The sequence below is a fragment of the Pseudophryne corroboree genome, chromosome 1, assembly GCF_028390025.1.
Source record: "Pseudophryne corroboree isolate aPseCor3 chromosome 1, aPseCor3.hap2, whole genome shotgun sequence".
In the NCBI taxonomy this organism is placed as follows: Eukaryota; Metazoa; Chordata; class Amphibia; order Anura; family Myobatrachidae; genus Pseudophryne; species Pseudophryne corroboree.
The window spans coordinates 867,151,412-867,174,239 of NC_086444.1; the positions used below are offsets into that span (position 1 = coordinate 867,151,412).

At 48.2% G+C, this 22,828-nt stretch overlaps 1 protein-coding gene across 5 annotated transcripts in view; it reads right to left on the reverse strand.

Moving 5' to 3' along the window:
- WRN (WRN RecQ like helicase) overlaps nt 1–22,828 on the reverse strand; it is a 294,980-nt gene that overhangs the window by 218,302 nt on the left and 53,850 nt on the right. For all 5 annotated transcript variants that reach the window (XM_063920020.1, XM_063920018.1, XM_063920019.1 and 2 more), the window contains exons 5-6: nt 22,387–22,535; nt 21,553–21,702 (exon numbers count right to left, since the gene is read on the reverse strand). In XM_063920020.1, the coding sequence (XP_063776090.1) occupies nt 21,553–21,702; nt 22,387–22,535 (299 nt within the window). The remainder of the gene's footprint in view (nt 1–21,552; nt 21,703–22,386; nt 22,536–22,828) is intronic.

Sequence of the window (22,828 nt, forward strand, 5' to 3'; positions counted from 1 at the left end):
CCATGACATTTTCATGTTTAATTATTTAAAATATTCTGTTGAATCTAAAATCTAATGCAAAGTATGATTACTATTAAACGTGGATAAAACCAATTCTTTGTCACTTTCAAGTTATTTAAGTGAAACACATGGTTTCTTCCTTTTTCATGGAATGGTACCAACAAATTTGTCCACATATGTAGACAGACACACACACATATACTGTATACACCAGAGGTTCTCAAACGCAGTCCTCAATGCACCCCAACGGTCCAGGTTTTAAGTATATCCATGCTTGGCCACAGGTGACGTAATTAGCACCTCAGTCAATTTGACAGAACCATCTGTACTGAGCCACAGAAATACTTAAAACTTGGACCATTGGGGTGCCTTGAGGACCGCGTTTGAGAACCTCTGGTCCACACACACACATACACACAAACACAGTATAAAAAAACTATACATATATCCTTTTAAGAATCTGGATACCACCTGTTAATTGAAGAGACTACAGGAGCACAATAGAAATACTGCAGGCTAACAGATGAACCACGTTGTGAAAAATGAATATTTTGAAAAATATGGCATAAATACTGCTCACTATAACAACTCTCTGGAATCTGTAATAAACGGGGGACAGTAGTCAGGGCCGGTGCTAGGGTGTCCGGCGCCTCCCTGCAAACTACAAAATTGCGCCCTCTCTGCCATACTTATTAAAGGGACAGTGCGCGCCAAAGACACGTGCCGCAAAGGGGTGGGGTCTCACAAAGAAGGGGCGTTGCCATACAATAGTACCCCCAATTCAAAGTACACCACACAGTAGAACAATCTTATACATATAAACACACACATACACTGTGCCCCATACATATACATAAATACACACACAGTGTCACCATACACACTGTGCCCCCATCTACATGCACATATATACTGTGCCCCCATACACACATATACTATGCCACCATACACTGTGCTCCCATACACACACACATACACTGTGTCCTCATACACATGTATACTATGCCACCATACACTGTGCTCCCATACACACATACATTGTGCCTCCATACAGACTGTACTCCCATACACAAACACATACACTGTGCTCCCACACACACACTGTGCCACCACACACTCTGTGCCCCCATACACACATACACTGTGCCCCCATACACACACATACAGTATACTGTGCCACCATACACACACATACTGTGCCCCCACATACACACTGTGCCACCATACACACTGTGCCCCCATACACACACATACACTGTGCCCCCATACACACACAGACAGTATATTGTGCCACCATACACACACACATACTGTGCCACCATACACACACAGTCTCACACACATGCACTGTGCACCTACTGTACTGTATATAGACAGCAGTGATGTGCGGTGGGGTGAGGCAGAGCCTTTCCTGTCATAGTTACGTTTAAACCAGAGTTTTGACTGAATAAAATATATGAAAAAAATAAGATTTTACTTACCGATAAATCTATTTCTCGTAGTCCGTAGTGGATGCTGGGACTCCGTCAGGACCATGGGGATTAGCGGCTCCGCAGGAGACAGGGCACAAAAATAAAAGCTTTAGGACTAGGTGGTGTTCACTGGCTCCTCCCCCTATGACCCTCCTCCAAGCCTCAGTTAGGATACTGTGCCCGGACGAGCGTACACAATAAGGAAGGATTTTGAATCCCGGGTAAGACTCATACCAGCCACACCAATCACACCGTACAACTTGTGATCTGAACCCAGTTAACAGTATGACAAACGTAGGAGCGTCTGAACAGACGGCTCACAACAATAACAACCCGATTTTTTTGTAACAATAACTATGTACAAGTATTGCAGACAATCCGCACTTGGGATGGGCGCCCAGCATCCACTACGGACTACGAGAAATAGATTTATCGGTAAGTAAAATCTTATTTTCTCTGACGTCCTAGTGGATGCTGGGACTCCGTCAGGACCATGGGGATTATACCAAAGCTCCCAAACGGGCGGGAGAGTGCGGATGACTCTGCAGCACCGAATGAGAGAACTCCAGGTCCTCTTTAGCCAGGGTATCAAATTTGTAGAATTTTACAAACGTGTTCTCCCCCGACCACGTAGCTGCTCGGCAGAGTTGTAATGCCGAGACCCCTCGGGCAGCCGCCCAAGATGAGCCCACCTTCCTTGTGGAATGGGCCTTGATAGATTTAGGCTGTGGCAGGCCTGCCACAGAATGTGCAAGTTGAATTGTGCTACAAATCCAACGAGCAATCGTCTGCTTAGAAGCAGGAGCACCCAGCTTGTTGGGTGCATACAGTATAAACAGCGAGTCAGATTTTCTGACTCCAGCCGTCCTTGAAATATATATTTTCAATGCCCTGACAACGTCCAGCAACTTGGAATCCTCCAAATCGCTAGTAGCCGCAGGCACCACAATAGGCTGGTTCAGGTGAAACGCTGAAACCACCTTAGGCAGAAACTGAGGACGCGTCCGCAGTTCTGCCCTGTCCGAATGGAAAATCAGATATGGGCTTTTATACGATAAAGCCGCCAATTCTGACACTCTCCTGGCTGAAGCCAGAGCCAGTAGCATGGTTACTTTCCATGTAAGATATTTCAAATCCACCGATTTGAGTGGCTCAAACCAATGGGATTTGAGAAAATCCAAAACTACATTGAGATCCCACAGTGCCACTGGAGGCACAACCGGGGGCTGTATATGTAGTACTCCTTTTACAAAAGTCTGGACTTCAGGAACTGAAGCCAATTCTTTCTGGAAGAAAATCGACAGGGCCGAAATTTGAACCTTAATGGACCCTAATTTGAGGCCCATAGACAATCCTGTTTGCAGGAAATGTAGGAATCGACCCAGTTGAAATTCCTCCGTCGGGGCCTTCCTGGCCTCACACCACGCAACATATTTTCTCCAAATGCGGTGATAATGTTGTGCAGTCACCTCCTTCCTGGCTTTTACCAGGGTAGGGATGACCTCTTCCGGAATGCCTTTTTCCCTTAGAATTCGGCGTTCAACCGCCATGCCGTCAAACGCAGCCGCGGTAAGTCTTGGAATAGACACGGTCCCTGCTGAAGCAGGTCCCGTCTTAGAGGTAGAGGCCACGGATCTTCCGTGAGCATCTCCTGAAGTTCCGGGTACCAAGTCCTTCTTGGCCAATCCGGAGCCACGAGTATCGTTCTTACTCCCCTTTGCCGTATAATTCTCAGTACTTTTGGTATGAGAGGCAGAGGAGGAAACACATACACTGACTGGAACACCCACGGTGTTACCAGAGCGTCCACAGCTATTGCCTGAGGGTCTCTTGACCTGGCGCAATACCTGTCCAGTTTTTTGTTGAGGCGGGACGCCATCATATCCACCTTTGGTTTTTCCCAACGGTTCACAATCATGTGGAAGACTTCTGGATGAAGTCCCCACTCTCCCGGGTGTAGATCGTGTCTGCTGAGGAAGTCCGCTTCCCAGTTGTCCACTCCCGGAATGAACACTGCTGACAGTGCTATCACATGATCTTCCGCCCAGCGAAGAATCCTTGCAGCTTCTGCCATTGCCCTCCTGCTTCTTGTGCCGCCCTGTCTGTTTACGTGGGCGACTGCCGTGATGTTGTCCGACTGGATCAACACCGGCTGACCCTGAAGCAGGGGTTTTGCCAGGCTTAGAGCATTGTAAATCGCTCTTAGCTCCAGTATATTTATGTGAAGATACATCTCCAGGCTTGACCACACTCCCTGGAAGTTTCTTCCCTGTGTGACCGCTCCCCAGCCTCTCAGACTGGCATCCGTGGTCACCAGGACCCAGTCCTGTATGCCGAATCTGCGGCCCTCTAACAGATGAGCACTCTGCAACCACCACAGAAGAGACACCCTTGTCCGTGGAGACAAAGTTATCCGCTGATGCATCTGCAGATGCGATCCGGACCATTTGTCCAGCAGATCCCACTGAAAAGTTCGTGCGTGGAATCTGCCGAATGGAATCGCTTCGTAAGAAGCCACCATTTTTCCCAGGACTCTTGTGCATTGATGCACAGACACTTTTCCTGGTTTTAGGAGGTTCCTGACAAGTTCGGATAACTCCCTGGCTTTCTCCTCCGGAAGAAACACCTTTTTCTGAACCGTGTCCAGAATCATTCCCAGGAACAGCAGACGTGTCGTCGGGGTCAATTGAGATTTTGGAAAATTCAGAATCCACCCGTGCTGTTGCAGCACTACTTGGGTTCGTGCTACTACGTCCCCCAGCTGTTCTCTGTACCTTGCCCTTATCAGGAGATCGTCCAAGTAAGGGATAATTAATACGCCTTTTCTTCGCAGAAGAAACATCATTTCGGCCATTACCTTGGTAAAGACCCGAGGTGCCGTGGACAATCCAAACGGCAGCGTCTGAAACTGATAATGACAGTTTTGCACCACGAACCTGAGGTACCCTTGATGTGAAGGGCAAATTGGGACATGCAGGTAAGCATCCTTGATGTCCAGGGACACCATAAAGTCCCCTTCTTCCAGATTCGCTATCACTGCTCTGAGTGACTCCATCTTGAACTTGAATTTTTGTATGTACAGGTTCAAAGATTTCAGATTTAGAATAGGTCTTACCGAGCCGTCCGGCTTCGGTACCACAAATAGTGTGGAATAATACCCCTTTCCCTGTTGTAGGAGGGGTACCTTGACTATCACCTGCTGAGAATACAGCTTGTGAATGGCTTCCAATACCGTCGCCCTGTCTGAGGGAGACGTTGGCAGAGCAGACTTTAGGAACCGGCGAGGGGGAGACTTCTCGAATTCCAACCTGTAACCCTGAGATACTACCTGCAGGATCCAGGGGTCCACCTGTGAGTGAGCCTACTGTGCGCTGAAATTCTTGAGTCGACCCCCCACCGCCCCTGAGTCCGCTTGTAAAGCCCCAACGTCATGCTGAGGGCTTTGCAGAAGCCGGGGAGGGCTTCTGCTCCTGGGAGGGAGCTGCTTGGTGCACTCTCTTACCCTTTCCTTTGCCTCGGGGCAGATATGACTGTCCTTTTGCCCGCTTGTTCTTATAGGAACGAAAGGACTGCAGCTGAAAAGACGGTGTCTTTTTCTGTTGGGAGGGGACCTGAGGTAAAAAGGTGGATTTCCCGGCTGTTGCCGTGGCCACCAAATCCGATAGACCGACCCCAAATAATTCCTCCCCTTTATACGGCAATACTTCCATATGCCGTTTGGAATCCGCATCACCTGACCACTGTCGCGTCCATAAACTTCTTCTGGCAGATATGGACATCGCACTTACTCTCGATGCCAGAGTGCAAATATCCCTCTGAGCATCTCGCATATAAAGAAAAGCATCCTTTAATTGCTCTATAGTCAATAAAATACTGTCCCTATCCAGGGTATCAATATTTTCAGTCAGGGAATCCGACCAAACCACCCCAGCACTGCACATCCATGCAGAGGCGATGGCTGGTCGCAGTATAACACCAGTATGAGTGTATATACTTTTCAGGGTAGTTTCCAGCCTCCTATCAGCTGGATCCTTGAGGGCGGCCGTTTCAGGAGACGGTAACGCCACTTGTTTTGATAAGCGTGTGAGCGCCTTATCCACCCTAGGGGGTGTTTCCCAGCGCGCCCTAACCTCTGGCGGGAAAGGATATAATGCCAATAACTTCTTTGAAATTAGCAGTTTTCTATCGGGGTTAACCCACGCTTCATCACACACTTCATTCAATTCCTCTGATTCAGGAAAAACTACAGGTAGTTTTTTCAGACCCCACATAATACCCCTTTTTGTGGTACTTGCAGTATCAGAGATATGCAAAGTCTCCTTCATTGCCGTGATCATATAACGTGTGGCCCTACTGGAAAATACGTTTGTCCGTGTCTGGGTCTGTGTCGACCGACTAAGGTAAAGGGCGTTTTACAGCCCCTGACGGTGTCTGAGACGCCTGGACAGGTACCAACTGGTTTGCCGGCCGTCTCATGTCGTCAACTGATTTTTGTAACGAACTGACATTATCACGTAATTCCATAAACAAAGCCATCCATTCCGGTGTCGACTCCCTAGGGGGTGACATCACCATTACCGGCAATTGCTCCGCCTCCACACCAACATCGTCCTCATACATGTCGACACACACGTACCGACACACAGCAGACACACAGGGAATGCTCTTATCGAAGACAGGACCCCACTAGCCCTTTGGGGAGACAGAGGGAGAGTTTGCCAGCACACACCCAAGCGCTATAATTATATAGGAACAACCCTACAGAAGTGTTGTTTCCTTTATAGCAGCTTAATATATCAATATCGCCAAAAAAGTGCCCCCCCTCTCTGTTTTTTTTACCCTGTTTCTGTAGTGCAGTGCAGGGGAGAGTCCTGGGAGCCTTCCTCGCAGCGGAGCTGTGCAGGAAAATGGCGCTGTGTGCTGAGGAGATAGGCCCCGCCCCCTATTTCGGCGGGCTCTTCTCCCGGTGTTTGTGAGACCTGGCAGGGGTTAAATACATCCATATAGCCCCAGGGGCTATATGTGATGTATTTTTAGCCAGAACAAGGTATTATCATTGCTGCCCAGGGCGCCCCCCCCAGCGCCCTGCACCCTCAGTGACCGCTGGTGTGAAGTGTGCTGACAACAATGGCGCACAGCTGCAGTGCTGTGCGCTACCTCATGAAGACTGAAAAGTCTTCTGCCGCCGGTTTCTGGACCTCTTCACTTTTCGGCATCTGCAAGGGGGTCGGCGGCGCGGCTCCGGGACCGGACTCCATGGCTGGGCCTGTGTTCGATCCCTCTGGAGCTAATGGTGTCCAGTAGCCTAAGAAGCCAATCCATCCTGCACGCAGGTGAGTTCACTTCTTCTCCCCTAAGTCCCTCGTTGCAGTGAGCCTGTTGCCAGCAGGACTCACTGAAAATAAAAAAACCTAATAACTTTTTCTAAGCAGCTCTTTAGGAGAGCCACCTAGATTGCACCCTGCTCGGACGGGCACAAAAACCTAACTGAGGCTTGGAGGAGGGTCATAGGGGGAGGAGCCAGTGCACACCACCTAGTCCTAAAGCTTTTATTTTTGTGCCCTGTCTCCTGCGGAGCCGCTAATCCCCATGGTCCTGACGGAGTCCCAGCATCCACTAGGACGTCAGAGAAATAGGATTTTAATACCTACCGGTAAATCCTTTTCTCTTAGTCCGTAGAGGATGCTGGGTCACTTCAAGAACCATGGGGTATAGACAGGATCCACAGGAGACATGGGCACTTTAAGACTTTCAAAGGGGTGTGAACTGGCTCCTCCCTCTATGCCCCTCCTCCAGACTCCAGTTATAGGAACTGTGCCCAGGGAGACGGACATTTAGAGGAAAAGGATTTATTGTTAAACTAAGGTGAGATACATACCAGCTCACACCTCAAGCACGCCGTACAACATGGCATTCAACACAACGCAAGTCAACGGCATGAACAACATCAGCAACAGGCTAACTATAAACATAACACAACATGTGTGTAACCACAACTAATAACTGCAGATACAGTACGCACTGGGACGGGCGCCCAGCATCCTCTACGGACTAAGAGAAAAGGATTTACCGGTTCAAACCAATGAGATTGAAGGAATTGCAACACCATGTTAAGTTCCCACGGTGCCACAGGGGGCACAAAGGGAGGTTGGATGTGCAACACGCCCTTCACGAAAGTCTGAACCTCTGGAAGGGAGGCCAATTGTTTTTGGAAGAAAACAGATAGGGCTGAAATTTGTACTTTAATTGAGCCCAACTTTAGGCCCGCATCCACACCGGCTTGTAGAAAATGGAGAAAATGTCCTAACTGAAATTCTTCCGTAGGAGCCTTCTTGGATTCACACCAAGACACGTATTTTCTCCAAATACGGTGGTAATGTTTAGACGTTACTCCTTTCCTGGCCTGAATAAGAGTGGGGATGACTTCCTTGGGAATACCCTTTCGGGCTAGGATTCGGCGTTCAACCTCCAAGCCGTCAAACGAAGTCGTGGTAAGTCTTGGAACACGCAAGGCCCCTGCTGTAGCAGATCCTCCCTCAGAGGAAGAGGCCAGGGATCTCCTATGAGTAATTCCTGAAGATCTGGATACCAAGCCCTCCTTGGCCAGTCTGGAACAATGAGGATGACTTGAACCTTTGTTCTTCTTATGATCTTTATCACTTTTGGAATGAGTGGAAGCGGAGGAAACACGTACACCGACTGAAACACCCACGGTGTCACTAGGGCGTCCACTGCTATTGCTTAAGGGTCTCTCGACCTGGAATAATCTCTCTGAAGTTTCTTGTTGAGGCAAGACGCCATCATGTCTATTTGAGGAATTCCCCAAAGACTTGTCACTTCTGCAAAGACCTCTTGATGAAGACCCCACTCTCCAGGATGGAGATCGTCTGCTGAGGAAGTCTGTTTCCCAGTTGTCCACTCCTGGAATGAAGATCGCTGACAGAGCGCTTGTATGCCTTTCCGCCCAACGGAGCACCTTTGTGGCCTCTGCCATTGCCGCTCTGCTCTTTGTTCCGCCCTGGCGGTTTATGTACGCTTCTGCTGTTATGTTGTCCGACTGAATCAAGACGGGCCGACTGCGAAGATGATGTTCCGCTTGCAGAAGGCCGTTGTGAATGGCCCTTAACTCCAGAACGTTTATGTGTAGACAAATTTCCTGGCTTGACCCTGGAAGCTTTCCCCCTGCATGACTGCTCCCAGCCTCGGAGACTCACATCCGTGGTCACTAAGATCCAGTCCTGGATCCCGAACCTGCGTCCCTCTAGGAGGTGAGAGCTGTGCAGCCACCACAGGAGTGAGATTCTGGTCTTGGAAGACAGGGTTATCCTTCGGTGCATGTGCAGATGGGACCCGGACCACTTGTCCAACAGGTCCCACTGAAACACTCTGGCATGGAATCTGCCAAACTGAATGGCCTTGTAGGCCGCCACCATCTTCCCCAGCAACCGAGTGCATTGATGGATCAATACTCTTGCTGGTTTCAGCATCTGTTTGACCAGGTTCTGAATTCCCAGAGCCATTTCCACTGGAAGAAAAACTCTCTGTAATTCTGTGTCCAGAATCATTCCCAAAAACGACAGCCGTCTCATCGGAACCAACTGTGATTTTGGCAAGTTTAGGAGCCAACCATGTTGCTGCAGAATTGTCAGGGAGAGCATAATGTTCTGCATTAATTGGTCCCTGGATCTCTCCTTTATCAGGAGATCGTCCAAGTACGGGATAATTGTGACTCCTTGCTTGCATAGGAGAACCATCATTTCGGCCATTACTTTGGTGAAAACCTTCGGAGCCGTGGACAGACCAAACGGCAACGTCTGAAATTGGTAATGACAGTCCTGAACTGTAAACCTCAGGTAAGCCTGATGTGGGGGATAAATGGGAACATGTAAGTAGGCATCCTTTATGTCTACCGACACCATAAAATCCCCCTCCTCCAGACTGGAGATCACTGGCCGGAGAGATTCCATCTTGAATTTGAATTTTCTTTTTTTTTTTAGGTAGAAATTGAGGGATTTGAGGGTCAGGATTGGTCTGACTGAGCCGTCTGGCTTCGAGACCACGAACAGGCTCGAATAAACGCCTTCTCCCTGTTGCGACGGGGGAACCCTGACAATGACTTGATTGCAACAAATTTTTTGTATTGCGGCGCATACCACCTCCCTGTCTGAAAGAGAAGCTGGTAAGGCAGATTTGAAAAATCAGTGAGGGGGAACGTCTTGAAACTCCAGTTTGTACCCCTGGGACACTATTTCTAAAACCCATGGGTCCAGGGCCGAACGAGCCCAGAACTGACTGAAGAGCTTGAGACGTGCCCCCACCGGTGCGTTCTCCCGCAGAGGAGCCCCAGCGTCATGCGGTGGATTTGGCAGAAGACGGGGAGGACTTCTGCTCCTGGGAACCGGCTACGGCTGGTGATCGCTTACCTTTTCCCTTTTCTCTAGTAGCAAGGAAGGAAGACCCTCGGCCCTTTCTGTATTTATTGGGCCGAAAGGACTGCATCTGATAGTGGTGTGCTTTCTTTTGTGGTGCAGGCACATAAGGTAAAAATTATGACTTACCCGCGGTAGCCGTAGATACCAAATCAGCGAGGCCGTCACCAAACAATACACCACCTTTATACGGTAGAGACTCCATAGCTTTCTTAGAGTCAGCATCAGCATTCCATTGATGAATCCACAATGCTCTCCTAGCTGAGACTGCCATGGCATTGGCCAGTGATCCCAAGATGCCAATATCTCTTGCAGCTTCCTTTAGGTAGACTGCAGCGTCCCTGATATGACCTAGTGTCAAAAGAATGCTATCCCTATCCAGGGTATCCATTTCAGATGACAAGTTATCTGCCATTTTTCGATAGCACTACTCACCCACGCAGATGCAATGGCTGGTCTGAGTAGAGTACCCGTGGTGACATAAATGGATTTCAATGTATTTTCCGGTCTACGATCCGCAGGATCCTTTAGGGCTGCTGTGTCAGGGGACGGAAGAGCCACCTTTTTTGGACTGCTGTGACAGAGCTTTGTGCACAATGGGGGGTGACTCCCATTTTTCCCCATCCCCAGAGGGAAACGGATACGCCACTACAATCCTTTTGGGAATCTGAAACTTTTTGTCAGGATTTTCCCAAACCTTTTCACAAAGCGTGTTCAGTTCATGAGAGGGAGGAAATGTTACCTCAGGTTTCTTCCCTTTATACATATATACACTGCTCAAAAAAATAAAGGGAACACTTAAACAACATAATGTAACTCTAAGTCAATCACACTTCTGTGAAATCAAACTGTCCACTTAGGAAGCAACACTGATTGACAATCAATTTCACATGCTGTTGTGCAAATGGAATAGACAACAGGTGGAAATTATAGGCAATTAGCAAGACACCCCCAATAAAGGAGTTGTTCTGCAGGTGGTGACCACAGACCACTTCTCAGCTCCTATGCTTTCTGGCTGATGTTTTTGTCACTTTTGAAAGCTGGCGGTGCTTTTACTCTAGTGGTAGCATGAGACGGAGTCTACAACCCACACAAGTGGCTCAGGTAGTGCAGCTCATCCAGGATGGCACATCAATGCGAGCTGTGGCAAGAAGGTTTGCTGTGTCTGTCAGCGTAGTGTCCAGAGCATGGAGGCACTACCAGGAGACAGGCCAGTACATCAGGAGACGTGGAGGAGGCCGTAGGAGGGCAACAACCCAGCAGCAGGACCGCTACCTCCGCCTTTGTGCAAGGAGGAACAGGAGGAGCATTGCCAGAGCCCTGCAAAATGACCTCCAGCAAGCCACAAATGTGCATGTGTCTACTCAAACGATCAGAAACGGACTCCGTGAGGGTGGTATGAGGGCCCGAAGTCCACAGGTGGGGGTTGTGCTTACAGCCCAACACCGTGCAGGACGTTTGGCATTTGCCAGAGAACTACAAGATTGGCAAATTCGCCACTGGCGCCCTGTGCTCTTCTCAGATGAAAGCAGGTTCTCACTGTGACAGACGTGACAGAGTCTGGAGACGCCAAGGAGAACGCTCTGCTGCCTGCAACATCCTCCAGCATGACCGGTTTGGTAGTGGGTCAGTAATGGTGTGGGGTGGCATTTCTTTGGGGGGCCGCACAGCCCTCCATGTGCTCGCCAGAGGTAGCCTGACTGCCATTAGGTACCGAGATGAGATTCTCAGACCCCTTGTGAGACCATATGCTGGTGCGGTTGGCCCTGGGTTCCTCCTAATGCAAGACAATGCTAGACCTCATGTGGCTGGAGTGTGTCAGCAGTTCCTGCAAGATAAAGGCATTGATGCTATGGACTGGCCCGCCCGTTCCCCAGACCTGAATCCAATTGAGCACATCTGGGACATCATGTCTCGCTACATCCACCAACGCCATGTTACACCACAGACTGTCCAGGAGTTGGCGGATGCTTTAGTCCAGGTCTGGGAGGAGATCCCTCAGGAGACCATCCGCCACCTCATCAGGAGCATGCCCAGGCGTTGTAGGGAGGTCATACAGGCACGTGGAGGCCACACACACTACTAAGCCTCATTTTGACTTGTTTTAAGGACATTACATTAAAGTTGGATCAGCCTGTAGTGTGTTTTTCCCACTTTCATTTTGAGTGCGACTCCAAATCCAGACCTCCATGGGTTAATAAATTTGATTTCCATTGATCATTTTTGTGTGATTTTGTTGTCAGCACATTCAACTATGTAAAGAACAAAGTATTTAATAAGAATATTTCATTCATTCAGATCTAGGATGTGTTATTTTAGTGTTCCCTTTATTTTTTTGAGCAGTGTATTTATACATATTCAAACAATACAGTGGTGCGCCTTCTACTGCGCTATCCGCCAGTTTAAGATTTTAAATTAATGGTCACTTTTCGCAACTATAATGAAGTCCCAAACACGAGGAGGGATGGCTTCCAACAGTTCAAATAGTTCAAGCAGAGTGGTATATTAGAGTCTATATGGATGGTAATTGATAGATGTAGGTCGTATGTGGGTACGCACCGTACTTACATGTGTGATGTGCACGAACTGTTCATAAAGGTTTCTTTCTCCTCCTTACGTGTCGTGGGTTCCCTTGCTCTTCTTTCCTTTTTTCAATCGCCGCTCATAAAACAGAGAAGGGCAGAAGGGGGGGTGCAAAAAAAAAAAACCCCCGATGGTTTAATACGTTCAATGTACAATAGTCACATCCTGACTATTGTACATTGAACGTATTACACCATCGGGGTTTTTTTTGCACCCCCCCTTCTGCCCTTCTCTGTTTTATGAGCGGCGATTGAAAAAAGGAAAGAAGAGCAAGGGAACCCACGACACGTAAGGAGGAGAAAGATACCTTTATGAACAGTTCGTGCACACCGCACATGTAAGTACGGTGCGTACCCACATACGACCTACATCTATCAATTACCATCCATATAGACTCTAATATACCACTCTGCTTGAACTATTTGAACTGTTGGAAGCCATCCCTCCTCGTGTTTGGGACTTCATTATAGTTGCGAAAAGTGACCATTAATTTAAAATCTTAAACTGGCGGATAGCGCAGTAGAAGGCGCACCACTGTATTGTTTGTGATTGTTCTTTTTGGAGAGAGAGTGACATCTCCTTGTACGCCTTCACCGCAGCTGCCTGTGGGCGCAGTAGATACTCACCCCTGTGTTGTGTTTAGTATTTATACATATATTATCAGGAACAATAAGGTCCTCAGTGATATGTAATACGTCTTTTATGGCCACAATCATGTCCTGAATGCTCTTTGCCAGTTTTGGATCTAATCTGGCATCACTATAGTCGACACTTGAGTCAGTGTCCGTGTCGGTATCCGTGTCTGCCAGCTGGGCAAATGAACGTTTTTGTGACCCCGAGGGGGTCTGGACTTGAAACAACACATCCTCTACGGATTTCTGCCAAGCCTGGTTCAGAGACTCAGATTTATCCAATCTTTTATTTATCAGAGCCACATTAGCATTCAAAGCACTCAAACATTCACCCAATGAGGTGTCGGCGGTGCCGACAGGGTCACTCCCACAGCCGTTTGTGTCCCTAACATAGTCTCCTCCTGGGAAGAGAACTCCGCCTCAGACATGCCGACACACGTGTACCCAACACACGCAGACACACTGGGCCTATAGGGGACAGACCCACAGTAAAGCCTGTCAGAGAGACACAGAGGGAGTTATTGCCAGCTCACACCCCAGCGCCCAATCCCTGTCTGAAACACTACAGAAATGCCCCAGACCTGCAGCGCTTTTATAATTTACATATAATGCACCAAAATAACTGTGCCCCCCCCCCCCCCCCCATCCCACGTTTTTCACCCTGATACTTATTCAGAAGTGTGAGGAAGGACCAGCGTCTCTGCAGCCTTGTGTAGAGAAAATGGCGCCGGGCTGTGTGCTGTGAGGGCTAAGCTCCGCCGCAGTAATGGCGCGCTTCAGACCCGCTCTTTTTAAATACATTTTTATACTGGCGGGGGTCCGGACAGTGTCCTGGCACTATGTCCGCTCTTGCCAGATAGTTATTGAGGTTAGATATGCTGCACAGGGCGCCCCCCCTCCCCCTGCACCCTGCAGTGCCGCTGTGTAGTGGGAGCATGGCGCGCAGCGTGCGATCGCTGTGCGGTACCTCAAAGCCGTCACTGAAGTCTTCTGATCTTCTTCTACTCACCTGTCTTCTGACTTCTGGCTCTGCGATCAGACCCTCAGGAGCTAATGGTGTCCTGTAGCCAAAGAAGCAGAGCCTTTAAACTCACAGAAGTAGGTCTGACATCTTTCCCCCAAGTCCCACGAAGCAGGGAGACTGTTGCCAGCAGTTCTCTCTGAACATAAAAAACCTAACATAAAGTCTTTTCAGAGAAACTCAGTAGAACTCCTCAGAGTGCATCCAGTCTGCCTGGGCACAGATTCTAAACTGGAGTCTGGAGGAGGGGCATAGAGGGAGGAGCCAGTTCACACCCCTTTGAAAGTCGTAAAGTGCCCATGTCTCCTGCGGATCCTGTCTATACCCCATGGTTCTTGAAGTGACCCCAGCATCCTCTAAGACGTATGAGAAATACTGATAATTTGTTTTAAAAATATCTTCTTTGCATTATTCTAATAATTTTTATACCCCAAACTCTGTAGTAAAAAGTCTATGGCCGTTGAGGCAGTGCCTCCCCTGTGTATCCTTTCCACACATCTCTAATCAAAACTCATATATTGCATGTAAATCTGGCTATGGGGTTAGCCAGTGCCTCCTGAGCCATTTAGCTCACCGCACGTCCCTGATAGACAGCAGGACTCACCCTCCCTGGCTCCCTGTAGAGCAGACACTTCCTGGACACATGACTGCTCAGCACCAGTCATGTGATCTGCATTCGGGAGACCACACATAGCATCAGCTCCCTGAGCTCCAGGATCACTTCAACTGCTGGAGACTTTTTCTCAGCGGCATACTGCAGGTCCGCGGCAGCATTCTTCAGTGTGAGGAAGGCGGGTAGAGGAGGGCAGCAGCGCACACGGATGCCAGCAGAGTAGCAGAGCAGGGAGAGCACCTCTCCAACACAGCGCCTCCCTGCATTGCAGACTCTGCTGAGCGGGTAGCGCAGGCTCTGACAATAGTGGATAGCCAGTTCAGGTCTCATGCTTATTAGCAAAGATATTTAAATAAATGTTGTATATGGGACAAGAAACTGCAGGGTCTCACTTCGCTCTGGTAAGCCTGGGTACTATAGGTTTTAGGTGAGCTGTTGTGTTTAGCGCAGGATAGGTTCACACCCTGATCGAATAAGCAATCACCTTTCAGTCCTATATCTACTCTGCTTTCCTTGCATCACCTGTTGGTTGGATTTAGCTTTCCTTGTGTGCACTCACACCGTCCGTCTTCATCTCCGGTATTCTCCGAATGATTTCTGTGTATGATTCATGCTGCCTCCTGACTTCACTGTTGCATTACTCCTCGTGTATCCTGCTATTTTCCAGTTGCTGACATTTCATTTTCCGGAGTCCATTGCTATTTCATCCTCGTGGATCCTAGGAGTCTGCTAAGTTCAAGCCTACCTCCAATGTGGATCCATTCCCTCCCTGTGCCCAAAAGTCATGCGCTGTAGTCATAATTCACAAAGCTTCTTTGTCACTGTGGGCGACTGAGCTGCCAGTAGATGCAACCTAGCCATCACACCCATTCTGATTGTACTGCAGCTCTCCATGCTATTCATTGGCGGTATTGTGTGCAGTGTTACTTTCTGTGTTTTGTGCTTTGTTCTTGTGTGTTATATAAGTAACTCACAAACCCCAGCATATTTATTATATAACTGTAATTTAAAATAAGATTTTACTCACCGGTAAATCTATTTCTCGTAGTCCGTAGTGGATGCTGGGAACTCCGAAAGGACCATGGGGAATAGCGGCTCCGCAGGAGACTGGGCACAACTAAAGAAAGCTTTAGGTCACCTGGTGTGCACTGGCTCCTCCCACTATGACCCTCCTCCAAGCCTCAGTTAGGATACTGTGCCCGGAAAAGCTGACACAATAAGGAAGGATTTTGAATCCCGGGTAAGACTCATACCAGCCACACCAATCACACCGTATAACTCGTGATACTATACCCAGTTAACAGTATGAAAACACTGAGCCTCTCAACAGATGGCTCAACAATAACCCTTTTGTTAACAATAACTATGTACAAGTATTGCAGACAATCCGCACTTGGGATGGGCGCCCAGCATCCACTACGGACTACGAGAAATAGATTTACCGGTGAGTAAAATCTTATTTTCTCTAACGTCCTAGTGGATGCTGGGAACTCCGAAAGGACCATGGGGATTATACCAAAGCTCCCAAACGGGCGGGAGAGTGCGGATGACTCTGCAGCACCGAATGAGAGAACTCAAGGTCCTCCTCAGCCAGGGTATCAAATTTGTAGAATTTTGCAAACGTGTTTGCCCCTGACCAAGTTGCAGCTCGGCAAAGTTGTAAAGCCGAGACCCCTCGGGCAGCCGCCCAAGATGAGCCCACCTTCCTTGTGGAATGGGCTTTTACAGATTTAGGATGCGGCAGTCCAGCCGCAGAATGCGCCAGCTGAATTGTGCTACAAATCCAGCGATCAATAGTCTGCTTAGAAGCAGGAGCACCCAGTTTGTTGGGTGCATACAGGATAAATAGCGAGTCAGTTTTCCTGACTCTAGCCGTCCTGGAAACATAAATTTTCAAGGCCCTGACTACGTCCAGTAACTTGGAATCCTCCAAGTCCCTAGTAGCCGCAGGCACCACAATAGGTTGGTTCAAGTGAAAAGCTGATACCACCTTAGGGAGAAACTGGGGACGAGTCCTCAATTCCGCCCTATCCATATGGAAAATCAGATAAGGGCTTTTACATGACAAAGCCGCCAATTCTGACACACGCCTGGCCGAAGCCAAGGCCAATAACATGACCACTTTCCACGTGAGATATTTTAGATCCACGGTTTTAAGTGGTTCAAACCAATGTGATTTTAAGAAACTCAACACCACGTTGAGATCCCAAGGTGCCACTGGAGGCACAAAAGGGGCTGAATATGCAGCACTCCCTTTACAAAAGTCTGAACTTCAGGCAGTGAAGCCAGTTCTTTCTGAAAGAAAATCGACAGAGCCGAAATCTGGACCTTAATGGAACCCAATTTTAGGCCCATAGTCACTCCTGACTGTAGGAAGTGCAGAAATCGACCCAGCTGAAATTCCTCCGTTGGGGCCTTCCTGGCCTCACACCACGCAACATATTTTCGCCAAATACGGTGATAATGGTTTGCGGTTACTTCTTTCCTAGCTTTAATCAGCGTAGGAATGACTTTCTCCGGAATGCCCTTTTCCTTTAGGATCCGGTGTTCAACCGCCATGCCGTCAAACGCAGTCGCGCTAAGTCTTGGAACAGACAGGGCCCCTGCTGTAGCAGATCCTGTCTGAGCGGTAGAGGCCATGGGTCCTCTGATATCATTTCTTGAAGTTCTGGGTACCAAGCTCTTCTTGGCCAATCCGGAACCACGAGTATCGTTCTTACTCCTCGCCTTCTTATTATTCTCAGTACCTTTGGTATGAGAGGCAGAGGGGGGAACACATAAACCGACTGGTACACCCACGGTGTCACTAGAGCGTCCACAGCTATTGCCTGAGGGTCTCTTAACCTGGCGCAATATTTATCTAGATTTTTGTTTAAGCGGGACGCCATCATGTCCACCTGTGGCCTTTCCCAACGGTTTACCATCAGTTGGAAGACTTCTGGATGAAGTCCCCACTCTCCCGGGTGTAGATCGTGTCTGCTGAGGAAGTCTGCTTCCCAGTTATCCACTCCCGGAATGAACACTGCTGACAGTGCTAATACGTGATTTTCCGCCCATCGGAGAATCCTTGTGGCTTCTGCCATCGCCATCCTGCTTCTTGTGCCGCCCTGTCGGTTTACATGGGCGACTGCCGTGATGTTGTCTGATTGGATCAGTACCGGCTGGTTTTGAAGCAGAGGCCTTGCCTGACTCAGGGCATTGTAAATGGCCCTCAGTTCCAGAATATTTATGTGTAGGGAAGTCTCCTGACTTGACCAAAGTCCCTGGAAGTTTCTTCCCTGTGTGACTGCCCCCCAGCCTCAAAGGCTGGCATCCGTGGTCACCAGGACCCAGTCCTGTATGCCGAACCTGCGGCCCTCTTGAAGATGGGCACTCTGCAGCCACCACAGTAGCGATACCCTGGTCCTTGGAGACAGGGTTATCAGCCGATGCATCTGAAGATGCGATCCGGACCACTTGTCCAACAGGTCCCACTGAAAAGTTATTGCATGGAACCTGCCGAATGGGATTGCTTCGTAGGAAGCTACCATTTTTTCCAGGACTCGCGTGCAATGATGCACCGATACCTGTTTCGGCTTCAGGAGGTCTCTGACTAGAGATGACAGCTCCTTGGCTTTCTCCTCCGGGAGAAACACTTTTTTCTGGTCTGTGTCCAGAACCATCCCCAGGAACAGTAGACGTGTCGTAGGAACCAGCTGTGACTTTGGAATGTTTAGAATCCAACCGTGCTGTTGTAGCACTTTCCGAGATAGTGCTACCCCGACTAACAACTGCTCCTTGGACCTCGCCTTTATAAGGAGATCGTCCAAGTACGGGATAATTAAAACTCCCTTTTTTCGAAAGAGTATCATCATTTCGGCCATTACCTTGGTAAACACCCTCGGTGCCGTGTACAGTCCAAACGGCAGTGTCTGGACTTGGTAATGGCAATCCCGTACCACAAATCTGAGGTACTCCTGGTGAGGATGGTAAATGGGGACATTCAGGTAAGCATCCTTGATGTCCAGGGATACCATGTAATCCCCCTCGTCCAGGCTTGCAATAACCGCCCTGAGCGATTCCATCTTGAACTTGAATTTTTTATGTATGTGTTCAAGGATTTTAAATATAAAATGGGTCACAGCGAACCGTGCGGTTTCGGTACCCCAAACAGTGTGGAATAGTAACCCAGTCCTTGTTGAAGTAGGGGCACCTTGACTATCACCTGCTGGGAATACAGCTTGTGAATTGCCTCTAGCACAGCCTCCCTGCCTGAGGGAGTTGTCGGCAAGGCAGATTTGAGGAAACGGCGGGGGGAAGACATCTCGAATTCCAGCTTGTACCCCTGAGATACTACTTGAAGGAAACAGGGATCCACCTGTGAGCGAGCCCACTGATCGCTGAAATTTTTGAGGCGGCCCCCCACCGTACCTGGCTACGCCTGTGGAGCCCCCGCGTCATGCGGTGGACTCAGATGAAGCGGTAGAAGAATTTTGATTCTGGGAACTGGCTGACTGGTGCAGCTTTTTCCCTCTTCCCTTGTCTCTATGCAGAAAGGAAGCGCATTTGACCCGCTTGCTTTTCTGAAGCCGAAAGGACTGTACCTGATAATACAGTGCTTTCTTTGTCTGTGAGGAAACCTGAGGTAAAAAATTTTCTTCCCAGCTGTTGCTGTGGATACGAGGTCCCAGAGACCATCCCCAAATAATTCCTCACCCTTATAAGGCAGAATCTCTATGCGCCTTTTAAAGTCAGGATCACCTGTCCAGTGACAGGTCTCTAACACCCTCCTGACAGAATGGACATTACATTAATTTTGGATGCCAGCCGGCAAAATATCCCTCTGTGCATCCCTCATATATAAGATGACGTCTTTAATATTAGCAAACTAGTATCCCTGTTTGACAGGGTCACCGACCACGCTGCAGCAGCACGATCTGCAGGTCTCAGTCTAGTACCTGAGTGTGTAAATACAGACTTCAGGATAGCCTCCTGCTTTTTATCAACAGGTACCTTCAAAGTGGCCGTATCCTAAGACGGCAGTGCCACCTTTTTTGACAACCGTGTGAGCGCCTTATCCACCCTAGGGGATATCTCCCAGCGTAACTTATCCTCTGGCGGGAAAGGGTACGCCATCAGTAACTTTTTAGAAATTACCAGTTTCTTATCGGGGGAACCCACGCTTTTTCACACACTTCATTCACTCATTTGATGGGGGAACAAAACACTGCCTGCTTTTTCTCCCCAAACATAAAACCCATTTTTAGAGGTACTCGGGTTAATGTCAGAAATGTGTAACACATTTTTTATTGCCGGGATCAAGCCACGGATGTTCCTAGTGGATTGTGTATATGTCTCAACCTTGTCGACACTGGAGTCAGACTCCGTGTCGACATCTGTGTCTGCCATCTGAGGGAGCGGGCGTTTTTGAGCCCCTGATGGCCTTTGAGACGCCTGGGCAGGCGCGGGCTGAGAAGCCGTCTGTCCCACAGCTGTTACGTCATCCAGCCTTTTATGTAAGGAGTTGACACTGTCGGTTAATACCTTCCACCTATCCATCCACTCTGGTGTCGGCCCCACAGGGGGCGACATCACATTTATCGACATCTGCTCCGTCACCACATAAGCCTCCTCATCAAACATGTCGACACAGCCATACCGACACACCGCACACACACAGGGAATGCTCTGACTGAGGACAGGACCCCACAAAGCCCTTTGGGGAGACAGAGAGAGAGTATGCCAGCACACACCAGAGCGCTATATAATGTGGGGATTAACACTATAACTGAGTGAATTTTCCCCAATAGCTGCTTGTATATACAATATTGCGCCTAAATTTAGTGCCCCCCCTCTCTTTTTAACCCTTTGAGCCTGAAAACTACAGGGGAGAGCCTGGGGAGCTGTCTTCCAGCTGCACTGTGAAGAGAAAATGGCGCCAGTGTGCTGAGGGAGATAGCTCCGCCCCTTTTTCGCTGACTTTTCTCCCGCTTTTTTATGGATTCTGGCAGGGGTATTTATCACATATATAGCCTCTGGGACTATATATTGTGATTATTTTGCCAGCCAAGGTCTTATTATTGCTGCTCAGGGCGCCCCCCCCCAGCGCCCTGCACCCTCAGTGACCGGAGTGTGAAGTGTGTATGAGGAGCAATGGCGCACAGCTGCAGTGCTGTGCGCTACCTTGGTGAAGACTGATGTCTTCTGCCGCCGATTTTCCGGACCTCTTCTTGCTTCTGGCTCTGTAAGGGGGACGGCGGCGCGGCTCCGGGACCGAACACCAAGGACGGGCCTGCGGTCGATCCCTCTGGAGCTAATGGTGTCCAGTAGCCTAAGAAGCCCAAGCTAGCTGCAAGCAGGTAGGTTCGCTTCTTCTCCCCTTAGTCCCTCGCTGCAGTGAGTCTGTTGCCAGCAGGTCTCACTGTAAAATAAAAAACCTAACATATACTTTCTTTCTAGAAGCTCAGGAGAGCCCCTAATGTGCATCCAGCTCGGCCGGGCACAAAGATCTAACTGAGGCTTGGAGGAGGGTCATAGTGGGAGGAGCCAGTGCACACCAGGTGACCTAAAGCTTTCTTTAGTTGTGCCCAGTCTCCTGCGGAGCCGATATTCCCCATGGTCCTTTCGGAGTTCCCAGCATCCACTAGGACGTTAGAGAAATACAGTTTGCTAAACAGCTAAAATAACAAAATTAGGTCAGTGTCAAAATATATATGGACCCAACTAAGAATAATAGAAATAAGAAATTTTACTTTATAACTGAAACATCATATTAAATTGAAAATTTGAAATGAAAAACCATTTGCTTGATCATGAAACTTACATAAGCATCAGATGCAGCATACAATTTCTGGTCATCACTAAGCGGAAATCTGTCCCAGCTGCTGCAGCGCACAGAGTCATCCTTTAGAAGCTGCTTGTACAAAAGGTGTTTAACCAAGCCATTCAAACTCCACTTCTCTTTGCATTTCAGCTACAAAAAGTGTATCACATAGACAATGATTTTAGACACATGACAACATCTGTAATCAGGATTATATTGACAATACGTGTGAAACCAATCACAGTAAATTTTACTCCCTAATAAATGTTATAAACAAACATTTATAAAGTTACATTAGAAATAAATTATAAATGAAAGCTTCAATCCCATGGAAACAATATGTACAGGCTCTTTTGTAAGATGACACATGGTATCCTTAGCTTCTCATGAGTCTACCATGGCAACCAGCACATGACATATGATGTAAAGTAGTGATCATAAAGACTTTGGAATGTCCCTCTTCTCAGCACGTTTATTAACAGCACAATCCACCCCTATCTCCTTGCTTAGAGATCAGGTACATGGAGGGAGCGCTCTGATTTAGGGATCAGGTGACCCTGACCTAGGATGAGCTTCAGTACTAGAACGCAAACACGTTCCAGCTGATACTCTGCAGCAATATAAGTCTCTTTCGCGGATATATTTTGCTCATCAAATTCATGTTCTCAAAAGTACAAAGTACAGTAGCTGAAAATAAGAACATGTACAATCTATGTGAGTTTGGAGATATGAATGTACAGTACTATAGTAGAAAAACACTGGAAAACTTATTAGTTTCTCAAAGGTTAAAAAGAAAAAAATTCCAACAGCATGTTCACATGGAATATTACATACTTTTTGGTTGGCCAAATCAGTAAGTTCAATAAATCCTTTCAGTTTCAGGTCACAGTCACTCATCAGCTTCCACTGGTCTCCTTCAATCCCTACACCAACTTTTTTTACACTCACATCTTCCAGCAACCTCTTAAGACCCTTTGGAAAACCTAAGCAAAATAAATACACATGTCTAATTATGTTTTATTAACTTGTGGTGAATACAATGTTTGTAAATAACTCAAGAAAGAGTCCCACACGTTCAACACATACAGGGTCTGATTCAGAGTCCCACACAACTTTCTATGCAGACACTTACAACAACTTATCACATACTGAAACACAGTTGGTTAGCATTACAGGCTGCATACACATATTTGCAAACATGGGCAGTGGCGTAACTACTGCCCCCGCAGTCCTCGCGGTGGCTTGGGGGCGAGGGGCTGCGGGGGCGCCACTGATT